Here is a 19083-nt window from a genome sequence, read left to right on the forward strand (position 1 = left end):
TTTAAAGATGAATCGTGTGGCTTTGTGTATTTAGTTATGCAGAACAGGGTTTCCCCTATAAATCTTGCTAAGCCCGGCGGTCAGAGTGCTGAGGCGGTCCACCGGCGGTTCACTGTGTTTTTGTATTAAGAGATGTTAAGTTGACAGGAAATGTAAAAATATTACTGGGTAATTATACATTACAGGAAACATCACCAGTGAAAAGCTATTTAAACCCACAACTAATCAAAAAATAGAATTAAAATGAATATCAATTCCAAATTAAGTCAGCAGCTCCATCAGGCCCCCCAGGGCTGCAGGGGCCCCATATAGGCTAATATTTTAACACAGGCCACAGATACGTAAATGTAACATTTGTTTATTGAGATGATCAATGCTGCTAAATTTGATTTAATGGTTTCAGCATACATAAATTAAAATATTTAAATGTTAACATTGTAAATATAAGGTTTTAAGGAGCTGGTAAGTTTATTATGTAAAAGTTCAAAGAACAATATTCATATTTAAATTGTTTTGTTACCATAGCTACACTCTGATGCTGTGAGTTTAATGTTTGAGCTCTGTTTGTTCACAAATATAAATTAGTAAACTGCAATTATGACTTATTGCTTTTTAGGTTGGCTAACTAAACTAGTCCCCATCTCCCAGATTAAATCTAACACAGAAGCTGTTAGAGGTGCTGATGGTTTTAGCAGCAAGAGGGGCCTCTAAGTCAAATCCTGCTCAAGGCCTCAGACAGCCTTGGACCGACTCTGCATGATGAGTTAAATCTGCTGCACTGCCCAGAGACGCGCAACAAAATGCTGCTAATGTGGTGTTAGTAGCTCTTCCATTTCATGTCTGTTGAGGTTTTAATAAGCATCACAGAAACTGTTTTGATGTCCGAGCTTTAAGGGACGGGTTTTTCAGATCTCTGCAAGGCCGCGTTCATTAACTCTGACTAAGTGGACAAAGCATTTGATACGGTTTGCTGCTTCATGTAACCAGAAAAATAATACTAAAAATATAAAACCAGCTTGATGTGTGACTATAAGGCAAGTGCGAAAGCTCCTCACTTGGCTGAACCTGCATGATGAGGTTAGTGCTAGTTTGTTAACCGCTGACGCTCCGGCCAACAAACACATACATAAACTTTACAGGGAAGACAGAGCCACACGCTTATAATACACTGCAGGAAACCCTGCAAAAAAGGAACCTTTTTTGTCTTATTCCCTATTAGATAATGTAATTTATCTATTTCATTTCATTATTTAATTAATTGTAACTGGTTGTTTGATTACATGTGATTTTTAATGTCCATGTGCAACTGGGTAAAACAATGTCATGTTTGATAGCTGTCATTTAATTCATGTGTATCTGACATAAAACTCAAAATAGGATTTAATGTATCGATAAATATCGTAGAATCAATAAAATTACACAACCCTACATGGAAAGGAGATTTAAGTAGACCTACCTATATTAAACACCTGATTGATTTTGTGGATTAGTCATAAACCCATAGAACCTCTGAGGGGGTTAGATAAAAGATAAAAGTATTAATTGGACACAGTGGTACCACATTATCATCCTATATTGGTCTGATCTAAGTAATCAGCAGAATCAGATATGTTGAGTATGGTGACCAACAACTTTGTGTTTCAGTGCTAAATACATAAGAATTATGGGGGCATCTACATATTTCTTATGAATTATGCACATTGATCAAGTAATTACTGCACAAGCCACACCTCTCATCTGCATCATGTTTACAGGGTACAAGCCCATAATCACATGACCTCTGTTGATCTAATGGAGTAATTTGTCAAAACATTGACTTTACTGACTGAAACTATCCAAAATTAGAACTGAACAACCTGTAGGGATAGAATTCCTCATCTCAAGTCCTGGCCATACAATGGAGAAAATAGTACTGGTACTGAATGTTTGTTTCAGTTTTGGTTCATATCTCATGATTGTAAGTAAAACTTACAATCATGAGATAAATCGAGGCATAAATCGAGTGCTTTGCCTTTTGTACTCTGCTTTTGATTCAAGAGGAAAGCCTCATTCTCTCTAATTATTTCCTGTGGTAAAGACTTGGTCCACACCTAAAAATGACAATAACTGAAGACCTTCTAATCAGACAAAATTGGTGTCAAACTTTTGTACTATATTTGTGCTGGTTTGTGCAGCAAAAATGTTTGTTTCACTCAAGTACTAGAAAATAAATGTCTTCTTTATCAGAGTCCTATCTCTTACAGATATTTAATGGGTTGGCTGCTGATGCTCCTCGCCTCCATCGATTCTGTGGTACAGTCGCACCAGGCACTCAGGTTCACTCTTCTGGCAACACCATGGCTATTGTATTTCGCACCGATGCTTCTGTTTCCAGTGGTGGCTTTATGGTTACTTACTCCTCTGATGAGCCTGCGGGTGAGTTATTTTGTGAAAAAAACCTACAAGTTGAAAAACTATTCACAATTTTTTACCCATTATCCAGTTCAAATTTCAATCCTTTTAACACAGAACAGTGGACCCCTGGTGTTTACGGGAGTTAGGGACCACCGTCACTCATGAATAGCTAAAATCCATGGATACTTGAGACCCTTTCTAGAGTCGCTTATAACTGCATTTTTTAATTGTTCAAAGACCAGATATACATTAATATTCACCAATACAGAGTGTAAATCTTATATCTGCAGTTTTCCTTATCTCCGTTCTTCAGGGTACAGTCAATCAAAGGCAAGGAATGTAAATGGTGCAAATTCCTCATTGACTGCTTGGCAAATGGTCTGTATCTGTATAGTCCTTTATGAAGTCCAGGGGACCCCAAAGAACTTCACACTACATTCACACGCTGATGGTGGCAAACTACTGGAAAGAATCAACAGCTGTGCTGGGCAGCCTGACAGAGCAAAGCTACCATGCATTGGTGCTAGTGGTGACCTCTGGTGACCCTCTGACCACCAGAGGTCACCTCTAGTAGGCGAAGCAGATCAAGTGACTTGATGAAGGACACAATGCTACCATCATTCCTATGCCTATGGATATGCCATTTCTTGATCTCAGAAACAGAAAACTGTTGAATTTACTTCAGCTTCCTGAGCTGTATTTTCTTTTGAAAAATGTTGATAAACATTACAAAAATTCCTAAAATAGGCACATTTTCCGCAAATAATTTGGCACTGTGTTCCCCAGAAAAGCACATTAATAGGTGAATCCACACTGTATGTGTTTTCATGTCTTGATTGGTTTTCTGAAGGAATCCAGTAGAAATAGTCACTTGGAGTTAGTTAATAATGTAGAGCTGGAGACCTCCAGAGAAAGCAGATCTGCATGTTTACAGCTATACATGAGGTTTGGAAAACTAAGATGTGCAGTCTGGGTACAGTGAATACTGTTCCCCCTCATAAAGCTGTCAACATTACTATCAGTTTCGCTCAGGTCAGAAACAGATCCAGGAGAATACATGTGAACAAATTACAATTTGTATTGGCATGTTGATTCATTAAGCTTGAAAGGAAATAGTGACTCTATAGTCACTAGAAACCGGGTGCTTTCTTTGAAACGTGAAGGATGACTTTGCCTCTCTTTACGTGTTCATGTTTCATCAGAGTGTGGAGGAATTCTGAATGACCCAGCTGGAGGCAACTTCACATCACCTGGTTTCCAGGTGTCCAATTACAGTAACAACCTGAACTGCGAGTGGTTGATTCAGAATCCCATTCACATCAACTCTTCAATTGTGGTTCTCATTGAAGACTTGCACCTGGAAAACCATCAGACATGTGAACTAGACTACCTTCAGTTCCGCCTGGGTAAGTCCTCCCAAAATGACTACAGGGTTCTACCATAACATTTAGTTTTTTTTTATGGTAAACTAAGTTTAGATTGCAATGGATCTTTAATAAGGGGCTTGAGATTCACCCTTTTCCTGAAGAGGTTTACTGTAATGCCTCCAAAGGTCAAAGTTACCGTCATAAGATGAAAGATACTGATAGGAAAAATATAGTTTCAAAGTCAAAGGCAGGTTTGAAGGTTTTTGAGAATGACCCAAAAAGAGTAAAGACAGCAAAGGCGAACAAACTGGATATTGTGATGTTTGACAACATACACCAAAAGGCAATAGTGATTGCGTAATCCGAGAAATGGTTAGCTTTGGTGGCCTAAATGGACATCAGAATTCTTGGAGGTAAAGTGGAAGCAACCAAACTTTTTCTTGTTAACCAGTGCTTCATTTAGCCACATTACGTATCAAGCAATGCCTATTTAATGAAAGAGATGCAATCTTAATGAACCCATTTAGCTGCCTTTTTGTCTTTATTTCCTTCATTCGTGGGTAATATCTGTCACTAAATAGGTTGTTGGTTGGTAGACTTTACCCCCAGGCATATGGATTGCTTCACATACAAACTGTTAAAATCAAACAGGTTCAGAAAGAAATTGATCCGAGCAAATAAGAGAAGATTTTTAGTCCTTTTTAAGGTTTCGTTCTAATTAGGGCTGTCAACGTTAACTCATTAACACAGGTAATTACTCTGAACATTTTAATGCATTAATATTACATAATGCAGATTAATGAACCTACCTATTTCCCCCTAAAACTATCTCTCCCATTGGGGGTTGCCTCGTTCACAGCAGCGTGTTATGGGCTTGACACACGGAGAGCAATAAACGATAGCAAACAGTGACAAAAATTGAAAACTTTCAACTTTCTTGTGTTGTTGTTAACGTATAGTATACAGGGGTTGTAGAGTTCTTATTTTCTGTTGTTTTCTTTGCTTGTTTGTTTGTCTTATGGTCCATCCCTTGTCAAGGTGACTGGGATGGGGAGCTGTTAGGGAGATTTTGTGGACAAACGCCACCCCACATCCCAATCGTGGTGTTCACACCAGAGCTGTGGGTTCATTTCCGGACTGACTCTTCACAGGGGGATTTGGGTTTCAAGGCCAAGTACTCATTCTCTGGTAAGACAGTGATGATTTAAGTCATTTTACGTAACACAGTTGTTTGTTTTTTAGCATGACTTATGGCATTTTCAACCATAACGCATCAACTCTGTGACCTTAGAGTTAATGTTTCTGCAGAATGTGGAGGCTGGCAAACAGGTGATGGTGGGGTGTTATCCAGCCCTAATTACCCCAACATGTATCCCAGCCCAAGTCGCTGTGCTTGGCTACTGGAAGCTCCCATTGGCCACACTATCACGGTGAGTCCTTAACGCATTCAGTTGCCGTGATAGAACAAAAAGGAGAGCTAGCCAGTTTCAATTGAAGTTGCTCAGAAACAGTATCGTACTATTTAAAAATGTCTTAGCTAGCATCAAGAGTAGTAGTTGGCGGGACGCGGCAGTGGAACAGTGGGTTTAGGATGCAACCCATGAACAGAGGCCAGTCCTTGACGCGGCTGTCAAGGGTTCGAGTCCCCATCTGTTGACCTTTGCACCATGTCTTCTCCCCTCTCTCATAACCCACTTTACTGTCATACTACTGTGAAATAAAGATCAATGGAGCCAAAAAGTCCTTAAAAAAAGAGCAGTGGTTGGCTGTCTGTCTGTTCAAACTGAACCTCGGGTCTTCCAGGACTGTAAAGAGGTTGACAGCAAATTCATGGAACATTGGTTGGAGACACACATACAGACAAATCTGGGACATATTGGAACACTAACATTATATATTTTTTTCATAAAGAATTCTTCTATCTCCAGAGTAAATGGTAAAAAATTATTAAAAAGCTGTTCGACAAAAAAGTCATCACTACAAAGTTGTCAGAAAGACAAGTGGAGCAAAAGATCTTCAACCATATTTTATTGTGAGCCAGGTGGCTTCACAACATTTGGCCTTAAAAGAAAACCTCTTGAGGAGGACGTCATAGTCTGACAAGCCAACCCTGTTTGACAATACAGACCCCTAATCTGACCCAATGCACATGGTTCACTACATGGTACAAATGATTCATATATATAAAGACATAATTAAATAATGAATAGCTACTTTATACAAATGAAATCATGGCTATTAATATTCTGGTTAATTCAATCCAAGTTAAGTGGAGACACACCTGTGGATGTTTGTTAAGGTTACACTACAGGTCTGGTTCGTCACTGGGTCCAGCTTCCAGATATCAGAAAGTTCTGACATTTGTTCAAACCACTTTATGCAAGACTAAATGAAATGAGAATGTCCATTCATCACTGTTCAGGGTGAACATCTGTGTTTTAGTGTAAAATGTGTAGATCAACCCCAGAATAAAAAAACAGTGTAAGTAAATAACTGCTTTGCTTTTTCCTGTAGATGATTTGAGGTTAATACAGGAAGCCTTAAGTGTTCTGTAGCCTTCTGTACTTTGTTGTCTTTCTCCCGTGTTCCTATAGTTGAGCTTCAGCTACTTCAACCTAGAATCACACGCCACATGCAGCTGGGATTCTGTCACAATTTTTAATGGAGGATCCCCTGGATCTCCAATTATTGGCCAGTATTGTGGAACCACCAGTCCTGGAACCATCCAATCAGGCTCGAACAAACTGGCTGTAGTTTTCCTGGCAGACCACAGTATTTCAAAGGGTGGATTTTTTGCCTCCTGGTCTGCCGACTCTTCTGGTAAGTTTTTGTTAAATAAATAAATATCTGGCATAGTGTTTGTGGAATGTCGAGAGAGAGATTCCACAAACACTATGCCAGGCACATTGTGTTTGTGTCTGATATAAATTTGTCAGCACAAGACAGGCCTATAATTATTCAGCTTTTAAACAGTTGACATATAAATTATTTTACATAATATATCCTTTCTACCAATATACAAGCAGTTTTTTAATGTTTGCAAATGTTGTCTTATCTATGAGTTTTAAGACTCTATTTTCTGCTTTTATGTGATGATTTTCAAAATAGTGTGTATAGTAATATTTTTATCTTCCACTAGGCTGTGGAGGGGTGCTCCACGCTGATACAGGAACAATTAAGTCACCAAATTACCCCCAGAACTTCCCAGCAAATACAGAGTGTTTATGGCAGATCATTGCGCATGAGGGAAACCATCTGGAGATGAGCTTTGGTGAAAACTTTGAGATCCCAGACAGCACTGGCAGCTGCCAGACCAGCTATATCAAGGTACAATCAGGAATTGACACTTTTTCAAATCAACTATTATTTCAGGGTAAAGTAAGACATGAGCCAGACAAAAGAGGAAAGGATTAATAGTGACTTGTGCGTTTCTCCGTAGGTTTGGTCAGGCAGTACCCAGAATTCTGAGGATCTGCTTGTGACAGGCTGCGGTTCTTTGGCACCAGAACCCGTTGTCGCGCCATATAATCTTATCACAAGTCGATTCCAAGCCACTGCTACCTCTGGTGTAGGTTTCTCCATGTCCTTCAGCACCCGTAAGAATCTCAACCTATTTGTGTTATTGTAACACCTGCCAACATGGTAGCAGTTCTCCTCTACAGCTGACAGGTAACCCTCTTAGTAGGTGAGCAAAAGCCATATTAATAAAGGCTCTATGTAAGCAATATAGTTTTGCGAACAATATCCTGTCTATTAATTCTGATATTTGCACCAGCGTTATCAGTCATATCATAAAATTTGCATCACAAAAACAATGCAAATCATGAAAGTCTCGAGCTCTTTTCTGTTTTTAAAAAGACAAAAATTCCAACAAAATGATCTAAAGTTTGATGTCTTTTGCTCCTGAGGGTGTGGTGCAAGTTTTGATGCTTCCAAGGGTCGAGTGGTTTCTCCGAATTTCCCAGCTGACTACCCAGACCTCGCTAACTGCAACTACACTATAGATGCTGGACAGCAGACAGTGATTGTTCTCAGCTTTCAGGTCTTCCAGATAGAGGGTATGTGTTCACACTCTGCTACATGGGAACAGAAATAAATAACCTTGATGATAAACCATGTCTTCCTTGTTGGATGTTGTACCAAAGGTTTCTTTTATCTTTTGTTTAGCACACTCCACCTGTATGTATGATGGTCTCAAGATCTACAGCCCAGTTTCTAGTAGCACTGCAATGGCCACTTTATGTGGTACCAACATTCCAGGCCCTTTTTCCACTTTTGGTCCTATGTTGCTTCACTTCTACTCTGACTCTCTGATTACCAGCCGTGGCTTCATGGCAGAATACAGTGCCATACGTAAGTAAAACAACATACAGATACTGTGCCTACAGAAGGTATTAGTTTCATAAGTTTATTTTTTACTCTTATTTCAGTTCAGTTTTTGGACACTTTACCTGCTTCTGATATGTTGAGATGTAAGACAGTAGTAGGATAAAAGTGTCCATTCAGGTCAGGACTTTTAATAAGCTCAGCATAACGGCAACATCTCTTCTGTCAATATGTTGGGGTACTAGTACTGGTACTGGTACTAGTACCGGTACTAATACTGGTACTAGTGGCAGATTTCACATCTCAATTTTGAGACCATAAGCTATTCAACATTAAACCTATAACTATGTGCTGACAAGCTAATGATACCTTTTTAACCTTTGCACAACAATAGATTTGATCTGACAGTTAGGATAATTAATGTTAACTCAGAAAATGTTCCAATTTACAACTTTCAAATCTGCAAAGCTTTACATTTTAGATCAGACAAGGTGTAATACAGTTTAGAGTAGCATTCTATACAATAGTTTTCAATAACTATTGTCCTGATTTTAGGTTACTCCCTGCTCCAGTATACCTGAAATCAAATCAGTCACCACACCTTTAAACTTGATGGCATGCTGAGTAGGTTATTCAGCCACCAGATCAGCTGTGTCAGAGAAAGGATGCATCTTAAAACTGGAGTACAGTGACTCTTGGTGACTGAACTTGGAGACCCCTGGTCTAAAATGATATTAGAACTTTAGTGCTGTCACATTTCACTTTTTATTTAAACTTGCAACCAACTAAGTTTGACAGAGCACACCTGTTAATGGCCGCTCTCCCTCTTTGTTGTAACGTGCACTTGTTTCTGAACCGGATTAGTTTTGGTGACTCATGTGAGTCCCAAGGGTGCTGCTGGAGAACACATAAATAATCATGACTCCCAAAGTACAATGTCCCCACCATCTTTTAGATTTTTCTTTGTGCTTGATATTTATTAGTAAGGCATGTTTTGTAGGGGTCAGTTACAGCTTGATCCAGCAGCAGAAATCAGGTGATAATATTGAATCAAATGCATATAATATATAATCAATTCTACCTAAATACCTCTCCCTAACTCTGAAGCTGATAGCGCTAAATAGGAGACTTTGAGGAACAGAGAATGGTAACCGAACTCCGATACACACAGGCAGTTAACGTGATGATGAGTGAGGCCCAGCAGGGAGTGTGTAGGATGGAGCAGGCAGCTGGAGGCAGGCAGGAGTCCTGAGAGGGATTCTCTGATTCCTCCTGTTCCCAAGTGATGACTTGCCAGACAGACTAGTTTTCATCTTTGCCTTGAGTTGGCCGTCAGGGCTGCCTTAGACGGAGGTTTAGGCTCTGCTCCTAACCTGAGGCTTGTCAAAGGTCACCTTCCATGCCATAGCATGCACACACCTTTTCTCTCAGCATTTTGAGTTCCTTTTTCATAATTTATGCTTTGCCATGTGCTTCCTGAAGGCCCAGTGATCAACACTGGCTCCTTCTTAGTTCCTGTTTTCTCTTGGTTCACAGACACATCCTGTCCCCTTCAGTGAACTAACATCTATAATTCTAACACATCAACAACCTACATTACATAATTGCAATCAATTATTTTCTGATTACAAATACATTAAAATGCAGTCATAGATCAGTTAAAATGATCAGTACTTAGTGCTGCTCCACAATCTTTTTACTTCGGGCCACTTGTAATAACATTTCAGAGTTTTACATAGCATTTTATTTCAACACATCAATTTTTAAGCACTCTTAAAATCTGGACTTCCCATGGAAGGGAGACCAAACTCCACCAAACTCTGGCGCTTTCACATCCAGTAATAACATAATGGCATAATGAAAGTAGCCTAAGCAGAGAAAGTAAGTCTACATGTGGAAAAAATAATGAATGATGCTGAGAAAAAAATTGTCAATAATTAAAAAGCTGTGCTTCAGTGAAGCCTTAGAGTAAACACACCATGTTACAAAGGCCAACATGATATACAGTTCTTCAAAATATTATGATACTGTATTTACTGCAACATTTCATACCATGTTCCTTTTTTATAAATGCAAACTTTTGTGTAAATATTGCATCACACTTTTTTTTATTTTTTTTGGTGATGGTATCAAACTACCAGACTGGAAGCTTCTAAAGAAGGAACAATGGCAATTTTCTTTCTTCTTGATTGTCTTTTGCTACCAACAGCCATTTTCAGCTTTGTTCCTTAGTGAGAACACAACAGGAAGCGACCCATTTCAGAATACATGGACTAATTTGGTGAAAGAAAAATGTGCACTTGCCTCTTCAGTCTGCTTGTAGCTGGAATATTGAGACCAAATTGGAGCAGTGTGGGTAATATCGAACAGAGAAGGTCATGTAAGAAAGATACAATTTGTCTGGAGATGCATTTCCTTGTACTTTTGTGAAATGTGAATTTTCACAAAGGGAGACATATACAGGGGCTTCAGCAGAATCCTGCATCTGTTTCCTTCATAGATGACACAGTATCAATAATTTTAAGATTTTGATAATAAAAAAATCAGCTTGGTATCGAGGTAGATTTTTAGATTCTGATTACACCCTGATGCTTTAACCTTTGTCATTTATCCAATTCAATTCAATGTACCAATTTATAACAAAGTTACTTTACAAAAAAAATGCAATCACATATACATTCCAACTGATACTAGTTCTCAAACAGCACAGTGGATTAAAAACTTTCGGTAGCACTTTATTTGAAGGGGTGTGCATAAGACTGACATGACAGTCATAAACATGACATAACACCTGTTATAAACATGAAGGAGTCTTTATGAATGTCTGACCATTGTCATGAAGTGTCATTCAGTAGATAATGACACTTTTAATGCAAAGTTGCTCTAAAAGTTGCATTAAAAGTCCATTAAAAATGCCAAATTTGCATTAAATTATCATAATTTACAAAATCATGCAAAGTTGGGACTTTTAATGGACTTTCAATGCAACTTTTAGAGCAACTTTGCATTAAAAGTGTCATTATTTACCGAATGACACTTCATGACAACAGTCATAAAGACTTCTTCATGTTTATGACAGTGTCATGTCAGTCTTGTGCACACCCCTTCAAATAAAGTGTTTCCAAACTTCCCCTCTAAGGACACCCAAACAGAATGCTGCAAGACAGCATTCACTCCTCCTGGACGAGAACTTAGTGACAATTGCTTGCGTTGTGTTGTTAACTTTTCATCAATCCCTTACCAAGCATGCATGTAGAAACAGTGGAGAGGAAAAAACCCTTTAACAGGAAAAAACCTCCAGCAGAACCTGGTTCAATACAAACTGGGGGTTTGAGAAGAAAGAGCAGAATGTGCAAGAAAAAACATGATGTGGGATTATTTTTGATATTCATGAAAGTAAAAGAAAATATATTAGACATTTGATGTTTGAATCTTTGTGTGCTTGTGTGTGTGTTCAGCATGTGGCGGTTTCTTCAATAGCACCCCAGGTACAGTGAGCAGTCCGGCCCTCTCCATTACCAACTACCACCACAACATAAACTGTACCTACCACATCACCGTCCAAGCAGACAGAGTTGTGGATCTCAAGTAAGACTACGTGTGATAAAATATAAGTTAAATAATAATTTACTTGAAACATGAAACAATGTTTTCTTACACTGGCAGTTTAAAGCCAGTATAATGTAAGTTTAAACCATATTTAGTTATGTTTCATGTCTTCTCCCTTTGTAGATTCAATACTTTCAGCTTAGAAGCTTCTTCTTCATGTCGCTATGACTATGTGGCCGTGTATGACGGGCCTGACAGCTTGGCACCATTGCTGGGAAGGTTCTGTGGAACAGTGCTCCCACCTGACATACGCTCCTCTACAAACAATTTGTTCATCATCTTCAGTACAGATGCCACGGTTAGTGGTGTTGGCTGGAGAGCCACTTACAGTCAAACACTTGGTAAGTTAACTTTAGTATTAGTTATGATGATGTGGATGTGTTTCTGTCAAATAAATGGGTTAACACGCAAAATCAAAAGCACAATGACAAGAACAACCAATTATTGTAGCCAATGGTGCACTGGAATCTAACAAAGTTGTAGTTGGATTATCACAGAGATAAACTAATTTTTCATTTGATATTTGGTAACATTGTTTTTTAGTATGACTTGGATCAAACCTTTTCAGTTTCCTACCACAAGTTTCTCTCAATAATCGGCTGGAGTTCTGTCTCTTTCCTCTTGATAGAACTAGTCGAAGTCTATCTGGTTTGTAGCCCAACTCACTCATACACTTTTTCAGGTCTACCCACAAACTCTCAATCGGATTGAGATTAGAACTTTGTGATGGCCACAGCAAAACATTGACTTTGTTGTCCTTAATCCACTCTGTAACCACTTTGGCTTTTTGCATTGTCCATTTGGAAAACCAACCTGTGCCCAAGCTTTTCCTTCCTGGTTGATGTCTTGAAATGTTGCTTCAATATTTTTACGTATTGTTTTCTTCCTTGTGATGTCACCTATTTTATGACATGTACCAGTAGCTTTTACAGCCAAACAACCTTGCAACATGATACTCACACCCCAATTCAGTTGGGATGGTACCACTAACTTGCAGTAAATCTGCAGTCTTCTTAAGAAGAGACTAGAGAAATTCATAGACAAACATTTACTACTTAGCAGTGATCAATATGAATTCAGAGCCAATTGGTCAACATCGCTAGCCATAACTGACTTAGTAGAAGAAATTACCAGTGCAACAGACAGTAAGACATTAGCTGTAGGGGTAAAGATCTAAAGATCTAAAGCAAGTTTTTGATATAATAAATCATGATATCTTAATTAAAAAATTTGAACGTTATGGAATTCGGGGAGCAGATCTGAACTGATGCAGAAAACAGTATGTGAAGATGGGAGATAACTCCATTATGGCTTATGTTTTGTGGAGAAGGAAGTTGTGCTGGTCTTCTTCAGAGGTTTTGTGTTGATTCCTTCAGTAGTTCTTGGTGCAGCGCCACCACAGGAGAAGAGTGTGGGGGGTTTTCCATTTGTTTGGATCGTTTGCCACAATGCAGTGTGAAGGTGAACTGCACCAGCTGAAAATCAAACAAGCATTGCAATGTTGACTCCCAATCGGACAATCAGGTGTGAAAACACCATTTAACGCATTATTAGGCTATATTTACATCTGTTCTATCTACTTTAAAGAATTAAGGCATCTATTTGCATAATTTATGTTAATCAAGCGAGACTGATATTTGTTTAAAGTACTTATTTCTTTGTATGAACCATAAAATTCAAGTAAAGTGAACTTGATTTTGTCAAGTAGATTAAGTAAAATTAAACTTTGTATAAATTACTAAACTTTTATAATGTAGTAATTTAATTTACTAAAAAGAAATTATGCAAACTCAATGGCTCTAAAAAAATCAAGTTTGTAAAACCTAATACTTCTTTGAAATTCAAAAATACTTTATTAATCCGAAAGGGAAACTAAATATTGTTGTAACTCATTAATTAAGATTCTTCAAAGAGTTATTGAAGATCATGACGGCTGGTGGCAGGAAATATCTTCTGCAGCAGTCTGTCCTGCACTCAATCTGAAGACGTCTCTGACTGAAGATGCTCTGCCTTCCCAAGACAGTCTTGTGACAAGATGGTCAGGGTTGTTCATGATTTTCTTGATCCTATGAAGAATCCTTCTTTGCATAATCATCTCCTGCGATTCCACAGTCGTTCCCGGAATGAAACTAGTATCAGGCTGTTGAGCCTTTTTAAGTCCCTGGCTCTGATGCTGCTTTTTACTTGTTGCTCTACTCAAACTTTGATAGAAAATATGGAAAGCAGTAAGGGTCTGTTCACTTTTTTCACTAAATAAACACAACCATTTGCAAGGTTACATCATCAGGCAAAGTGGGGTCATGAAAAAAGCATACATCTCACTCATGGTGCAATTTCAAACATAAATGCAAAAAAACTGGCCAAAAAGCGCTGCTCTGAAAGTTTCTTCATTCTTGATTAACTGACTGTATAGATCAAGCTTTGGAGTCTACATTTTTGCTTTAAACATCTTAAAACTAAAATTTCTGACCATTAAAAAAGCGGTTTAATTAGTCACTGCTGCTGGTGGCACAATGCATTATGGAATACCTTGCTGTATACATTTTGTTTAGCTGTACATAAATTAAATAGTAAAGACATTTTTACATTATAAATTATATGTACATAAGGTGTTTGGCCTAGCTTTTTCCATGGTGAACAATATTTTTAAGCTGAAGTGCTTATTCTCATCAAATGTATTTTTTCTGCCTACATCATCAACAATATGCATTAATAAATATGGTGTTATTAGTTCATATTTAATTTTTAAACACAGAAATCAGTTGTACAAATGGTCAAAACTTGATGGATGGATGGATGGATGGATGGATGGATGGATGGATGGATGGATGGATGGATGGATGGATGGATGGATGGATGGATGGATGGATGGATGGATGGATGGATGGATGGGTCTTTCTATATCAGTGCACAATGTTTTTGGACATTGCCAATGAGAGCCAGTGCCATATCATTTGTTTAGTTGTGAATTTCTGCAGGTCCAGCACAAGGATGTGGGGGTTACCTCTCCATGCCGATGGGCATGTTGGGCTCACCAGACCCAAACCTGGATGGACGTTATGAGCCCAGGATGAACTGTGTTTGGACCATTGAGATGCCTGTAAACAAAGCCATCAATCTCACCTTTGGCTCCTTTGACCTTGAGAGCTCCTCTACTTGTCGCTATGACTATGTCAAGGTAATGAGTTATTCCTGTTATTTCAATGTTAAACATGGTAAATGGCCTGTACTGCATAGAGTGCCATACAAGTCTTATTCCATGAGAAAACAAAAACAAAACCTGATTTCAAAGTTTTTCCAATGCAGACCCAAATTCAAAACTTGCCATCATGCAGTGGCATCATAGGAGTGGCAGTGGTGACTGTGGACGAGTTCACAGTCACCGTGGATCATCGGTTCGATTCCTGGTCCACCCACCTTTGTTGTTTGTGTCCATGTGCAAGACTCTTCACCCACCTTGCCTGCCGGTGTTGGTCAGAAGGACTGATGGTGCAAAATTTGCAGCCTGCCCCTGGGCAGCTGTAGCTACAATCCAGTAGCTTGCCATCATCAGTGTGTGAATGTGCCCTTTGAGATTTCAATTGAACATACAAAGGGCTTTACAAATAAATTTATTATTCTTTTGGGCTGATGATGTTTGATTTGTCACGGTTGAGTTTGAGGAGAGCTGGACATCATCAGCATAAAGATGGAATTGGAGATTGTGGCTGCAGATGTAAACGTGGAGGAGCATGTACAGGATGTACAGAAGAGTAGTGGAACAACTGTGATACAAGAGCAGTGGATGAGGTTATTGATACTGATTAATTGTTCCCCATTTGTGAGATGTGAACAAACGGGAAACCAGAAGAGGCCAGTGCTGGTGATGATGAGGGAGGATCCTAAGCAAGAGAGAATGATGTGTCTGATGGTGTCAAAGGCTGCGGTGAAATCTAAGAGAAGGAGAATGCTGAGATGAAATCTGAGGAAAGAAGGATGGGATGGAGTCCACAGGACAAGTGGAGCATTGTATGTCTGCATTGAGTTTGGACAGCTCCTCTAGGGAAACAGGAGATGACTGAGACAGGCACTGAGTGCTGCGGGGAAGAGGAGGGACAGAAGAGGGGGAAGGGAGTGGATCTGGGGAGGTTGAAACAATGGTGATGGTAGTCAGACAACTGTAAATTGCATTCATTCTGTTTTGGAAAAATGACAGATAAACATTGCATTTATTTGCTACGAAGGAATGTGAGATGTTATCACTGGGTTAAGGAGTCCACGTCCCTGGATCAAATGCTTTTTCAATGAAATTGTTAGCATCACTCTGATGATACCCAACTAAAACCCAAAAATCATAAAAAATTCAAACTTTATCATAAAATTCTGAAAATATCCGCACATTGCCATGTCCATATGTGGAATAATATAAGTCCACAGTAAAATCTCTACACTCAGTGGCTTGTGTATAAGAAATTAACCTTAACTTTTGCAATGTTAGTAATAGTGACATATATTCTGAAATTTGCTAAATTTCTGAATATTTAGCAATCCTGGAAAATGTATTTTCCAGGAGCTTAGTGACACTTTATAGCACAATCAAGCAACTGTGTTTCCTTAGTTATAAAAATGCTGTATATATCAAATATGACTTAAAAGAAATTTGACTTTGTAGCTGAACACCTTAAAATTAGGCCTCTGCCTCTTTCAGAAACTCCTACTCTTTCTGACTCTCCACCTTCAGGAAGTCATCACAACATGGCTCCTCATAAATAACATTTTTATCAGTGTTGCACTGAGAAGTAGCTCACATAATGAGCTCAGCAGATGTGCGGTTCCAGCAGGTGTTTGCTAATTGCTGCTGGCTGGTCTAAAGGAGCTGAGTGTGGGAGTCATGGAAGAGCTGCTCCGTAATGCAGAAGCTCAGAAGCTTGGAAGCTGCAGCCCTGAGGACAAGCTGAACCTTGAAGGCAGTGCCGGGTTCCCCCAATCGTTTGCACAGCTAAATGGTTGCCACAGGAGATTAAAGGATTTCTCCAACATGCATGAAATAATCATGGAAACAGTCTGTGTATGTTTTGGGTGAGGGGATAACATTATAAATAAAGCTAAAAAAAAATCTAAAGTTTTTTTTTTTTTTTTTTTTTTTTTTTTACATAAAACTGCCCTTATTCACAAATAACCATTATGTCAAAAAACTGCCTGAATGTCTGTCTGCCACAGAGATTTTTTCAAAATAAAACTGCCCATCTTGCTTAGCATATTTAATTATTACTTTATTAAACCTAAAAGAGAACTCAAATTGGAATGATATTTATTGTGTTTTATGTCTGAACAGTATGCCAACTTTTAAGATGTTTGGACAGAGTCAGCTGCTACTACTACCATGAGTTACAAACTACATGCTTTCATCTAGAACTGTAAATTTGGGTCAACATTTTAGGCTTCATGCAAGGAACATATCTTGAAAGTCTTAGCTCTGTCAAATCAATGAGTGAGTTTTTACTAATCTTTTCCAAATGTTTCCAAATGCCTACATTTTTGTGCAGAAACCAAGCCCACTATGACAAAACATCATCATATTGATAATATAGCCTTAGGGTTTTATCTCAGACACCCATCAGTTTCATGAAAGTCCATATATGTCGGGAGTATGAAGGAGGTACTTATTCCACCCCCTAGTTTTGGATCTATCGCAACCTAACAGAATGCCAATAAATCTCATTTTGATGTATTACAATATGGACTTGTGTTCTGATAATGTTCTGAATGTGTCTTTATCTCCACCAGATATACGATGGAGACAATATGAACTTTCCTCTAGTTGGGACATACTGTGGAAGCTCCATTCCTGCCTACTTCTTATCAAGTGGAAACTTCTTGACGATTCACTTTGTCTCTGACAGCTCTGTCCAGAAGCAAGGATTCAATGCAACCTACAGAGCAGTACCATGTAAGAACATCTCTTGTCTCTTCTTCCACTGTTACACCTGGGACTTCTTAAAATAAATTCACCTTTTTATTTCCAGCAGCATTATCTCAAATTAAAAAAAACATTGGTGTTTAATTTGGGTTCTTTGGTTTGGTGGAGAAGAAAACCCATTTAATGATCATTCCAGTAAAATATAAAAATGACGTTTTTTCTTCTTGTCATTGTATTCTGTTGATGTTCAACTCTACAACTCCCCTCTGTGTCTGTCTCTCTTCAGTGCTGTGTGGCGGGACTCTGAATGCTACGACTGCAAAGCAGACTTTGACTTCACCATCCTTCCCCAACGCTTATCCTCCTTACACCTACTGTCGGTGGATCATTGACTCTCCACCACTAGAAACCATTAAAGTGTCAGTCCAGACATTTGTCCTGGATCCAAGTCAAAGTTGCTCAACCAATTACCTGGAGATTAATGATTGGCCTTTGGTTAGTAAAAACAAAAGCAAGATCAAAATTTGCTGGACTACAGAAAATAAAAACAGCCAAGGAAATTGGTTTCTTTACAGAAATATAAAAATACAGACATACTACAGATAGAATTTCAAATGTTTACAAAGCTGAATTATCAAGTTGATAAAAAAAAAACTATTTTTAAAGTTCTCAGTTTAACTTTGAGCCTCACAGAAATGTCTGTGTGGAGACATTGTCCTAAATCACCACGTTAATGACAACAAACATGGTTCCCCGATTCTGAAACGGCACAAACAGGGATGGATGCAGCTGGTGACCATTTTAAACTCTAAACTATTCACACCTCATGAAGAGTTAGATTTGAAGTTATTTAATTCAACTAATAAAAGATAATAAAATAATATGAAAGCAGAATTAGTTTCTCTTTAAATTTTATAAATAAAAGTGGCATGTTAAAAATTATTTATCCCCTCAATAATCCATAGCCAATCTTTAATGCCAATTATAGTAATCAGACTTTTCTGATTATTGATGCTATATTAGTTTGTCAACTTATTTTTGTGATGAGCTCTGAGTCTGAGTCTTTGAGGTTAGAAGGCCTCCTTTCTATCACCCTAATCTTAGGTCCATCCACAGATTTTCTTCCAGATTCTCGTCACTCTGAGCATGGGCGTAGGAAGCGGGGGGGACGCGGGGGACATGTCCCCCCCAATATTGGAGAGAGCCACATTCGTCCCCCCCAATAATTTCACTGCAGTTGCGAAGAATTTTAAAATCTTCCACTCGCGTGCTTTTATTTTGAAGGCGGATAACAGCGCATTCAGCAGAGCGCTTCCTGCCCCTCCCCCCTCTGAACGGCTCAGAGTAAAGGTAGCAGCAGACGGAGTCAGAAACTCCATTTGAAGGAGGTAAACGATCTGTCAGGAATGTTGCCATGAATATCGCTCGTTTATTGTCAGTTTACTTTCATATATAGAACTAAATCTTTTTGGTTTAGCTGTTTAAATT

General features: G+C 38.6%; 1 protein-coding gene across 1 annotated transcript in view; it reads left to right on the forward strand.

Annotated features, from left to right (window-relative positions):
* The window catches only part of cubn (cubilin (intrinsic factor-cobalamin receptor)), a 109531-nt gene that overhangs the window by 79062 nt on the left and 11386 nt on the right, over positions 1-19083 (forward strand). The window contains exons 49-62 of the mRNA XM_088001177.1: positions 2244-2415; positions 3597-3800; positions 4800-4949; positions 5070-5191; positions 6356-6581; positions 6901-7088; positions 7201-7357; positions 7670-7819; positions 7929-8114; positions 11546-11675; positions 11820-12037; positions 14675-14874; positions 17463-17625; positions 17882-18090. Coding sequence (XP_087857303.1) covers positions 2244-2415; positions 3597-3800; positions 4800-4949; positions 5070-5191; positions 6356-6581; positions 6901-7088; positions 7201-7357; positions 7670-7819; positions 7929-8114; positions 11546-11675; positions 11820-12037; positions 14675-14874; positions 17463-17625; positions 17882-18090 — 2475 coding nt within the window. The remainder of the gene's footprint in view (positions 1-2243; positions 2416-3596; positions 3801-4799; positions 4950-5069; positions 5192-6355; positions 6582-6900; positions 7089-7200; positions 7358-7669; positions 7820-7928; positions 8115-11545; positions 11676-11819; positions 12038-14674; positions 14875-17462; positions 17626-17881; positions 18091-19083) is intronic.

Source organism: Poecilia mexicana, unplaced genomic scaffold, assembly GCF_051168715.1.
Source record: "Poecilia mexicana isolate PSO_F unplaced genomic scaffold, ASM5116871v1 scaffold_20, whole genome shotgun sequence".
Lineage (NCBI taxonomy): Eukaryota > Metazoa > Chordata > Actinopteri > Cyprinodontiformes > Poeciliidae > Poecilia > Poecilia mexicana.